This window comes from Monopterus albus, unplaced genomic scaffold (genome assembly GCF_001952655.1).
Source record: "Monopterus albus unplaced genomic scaffold, M_albus_1.0 scaffold127.1, whole genome shotgun sequence".
Classification (NCBI taxonomy): Eukaryota; Metazoa; Chordata; class Actinopteri; order Synbranchiformes; family Synbranchidae; genus Monopterus; species Monopterus albus.
Genome location: NW_018128007.1, coordinates 547,029 through 547,867, shown reverse-complemented (window position 1 = coordinate 547,867; position 839 = coordinate 547,029). Strand labels below are relative to the sequence as shown.

Here is an 839-nt window from a genome sequence, read left to right as displayed (position 1 = left end):
TGCTGGATCGCAGCAGTTTTTGTCACTCCATACCTTCCCATTGCTTCAGTGATGTAGGTTGGTAGGGTCGGGGTACCGTCCAGTCGACTTTTCATGTTAGGTGTCACAAGCTCCTTTGAGAGCTCTGTGAGGAAGTGTCGTCGTCCATCGATGATGCCTGTGTAAAATTCAGGGTGCTGAGCCCTCAAAAATGAATAGGCATTCAGAGCGGCGACATCAATCATGTTGTACCAAAGCACCATGGGCCACCTCTGCGTCTGGCGTTTGCAGGTGTAGTTGCCAACCATCTGGTCCATAGTATCTACTCCTCCTTTGGTCTGGTTGTAGAAGAGGATCGCTTCTGGTTTTTTCTTTGGGCTGTTTTCATCCACCATCTTGCTGTGGTGCATTGTGCTAAGCAGCAGAACAGCCTTTCCCTTTTTTCTCACATAGCTGATCATGGTCATGCTGCCATTGAACCCAAATTCAGTGCTGTGGACCTCTCTGGACCTGGAAGCCTTCATGACTGGAAGAATGTCTGGTTTGTTCTGTCACAAAGTTCAGTCAAACCCTTCTCCAGGAGATGCTCTGCAAGAGGCACACTAGTGAAGAAGTTGTCAGTGGTGATGTTGCGACCTGTGTGTCTGAATCCACTGCACAACTGACGGACAATGTTTTCCCCCATTCTTCTGGATGTCTTCCCCTGGTTGTCTCCCTAGGTACACGATCCCATCAATTGCATATGGGGTGCGTGCATCACAAACCCAGAAGATCTTTATGCCGTACTTGGCGGGCTTGCTCGGCATATACTGCAGAAGCCGGGTCCTCCCTCTGAAAGGCACAAGTTGTTCATCCACTGT

At 49.5% G+C, this 839-nt stretch overlaps 1 protein-coding gene across 1 annotated transcript in view; it reads right to left on the bottom strand.

Moving 5' to 3' along the window:
* The window catches only part of LOC109967242 (piggyBac transposable element-derived protein 4-like), a 1,332-nt gene extending 828 nt beyond the window's left edge, over positions 1-504 (bottom strand). The window contains exon 1 of the mRNA XM_020612682.1: positions 34-504. Coding sequence (XP_020468338.1) covers positions 34-503 — 470 coding nt within the window. The 5' untranslated portion in view covers position 504. The remainder of the gene's footprint in view (positions 1-33) is intronic.
* Between the last annotated feature and the right edge of the window lie 335 nt (positions 505-839).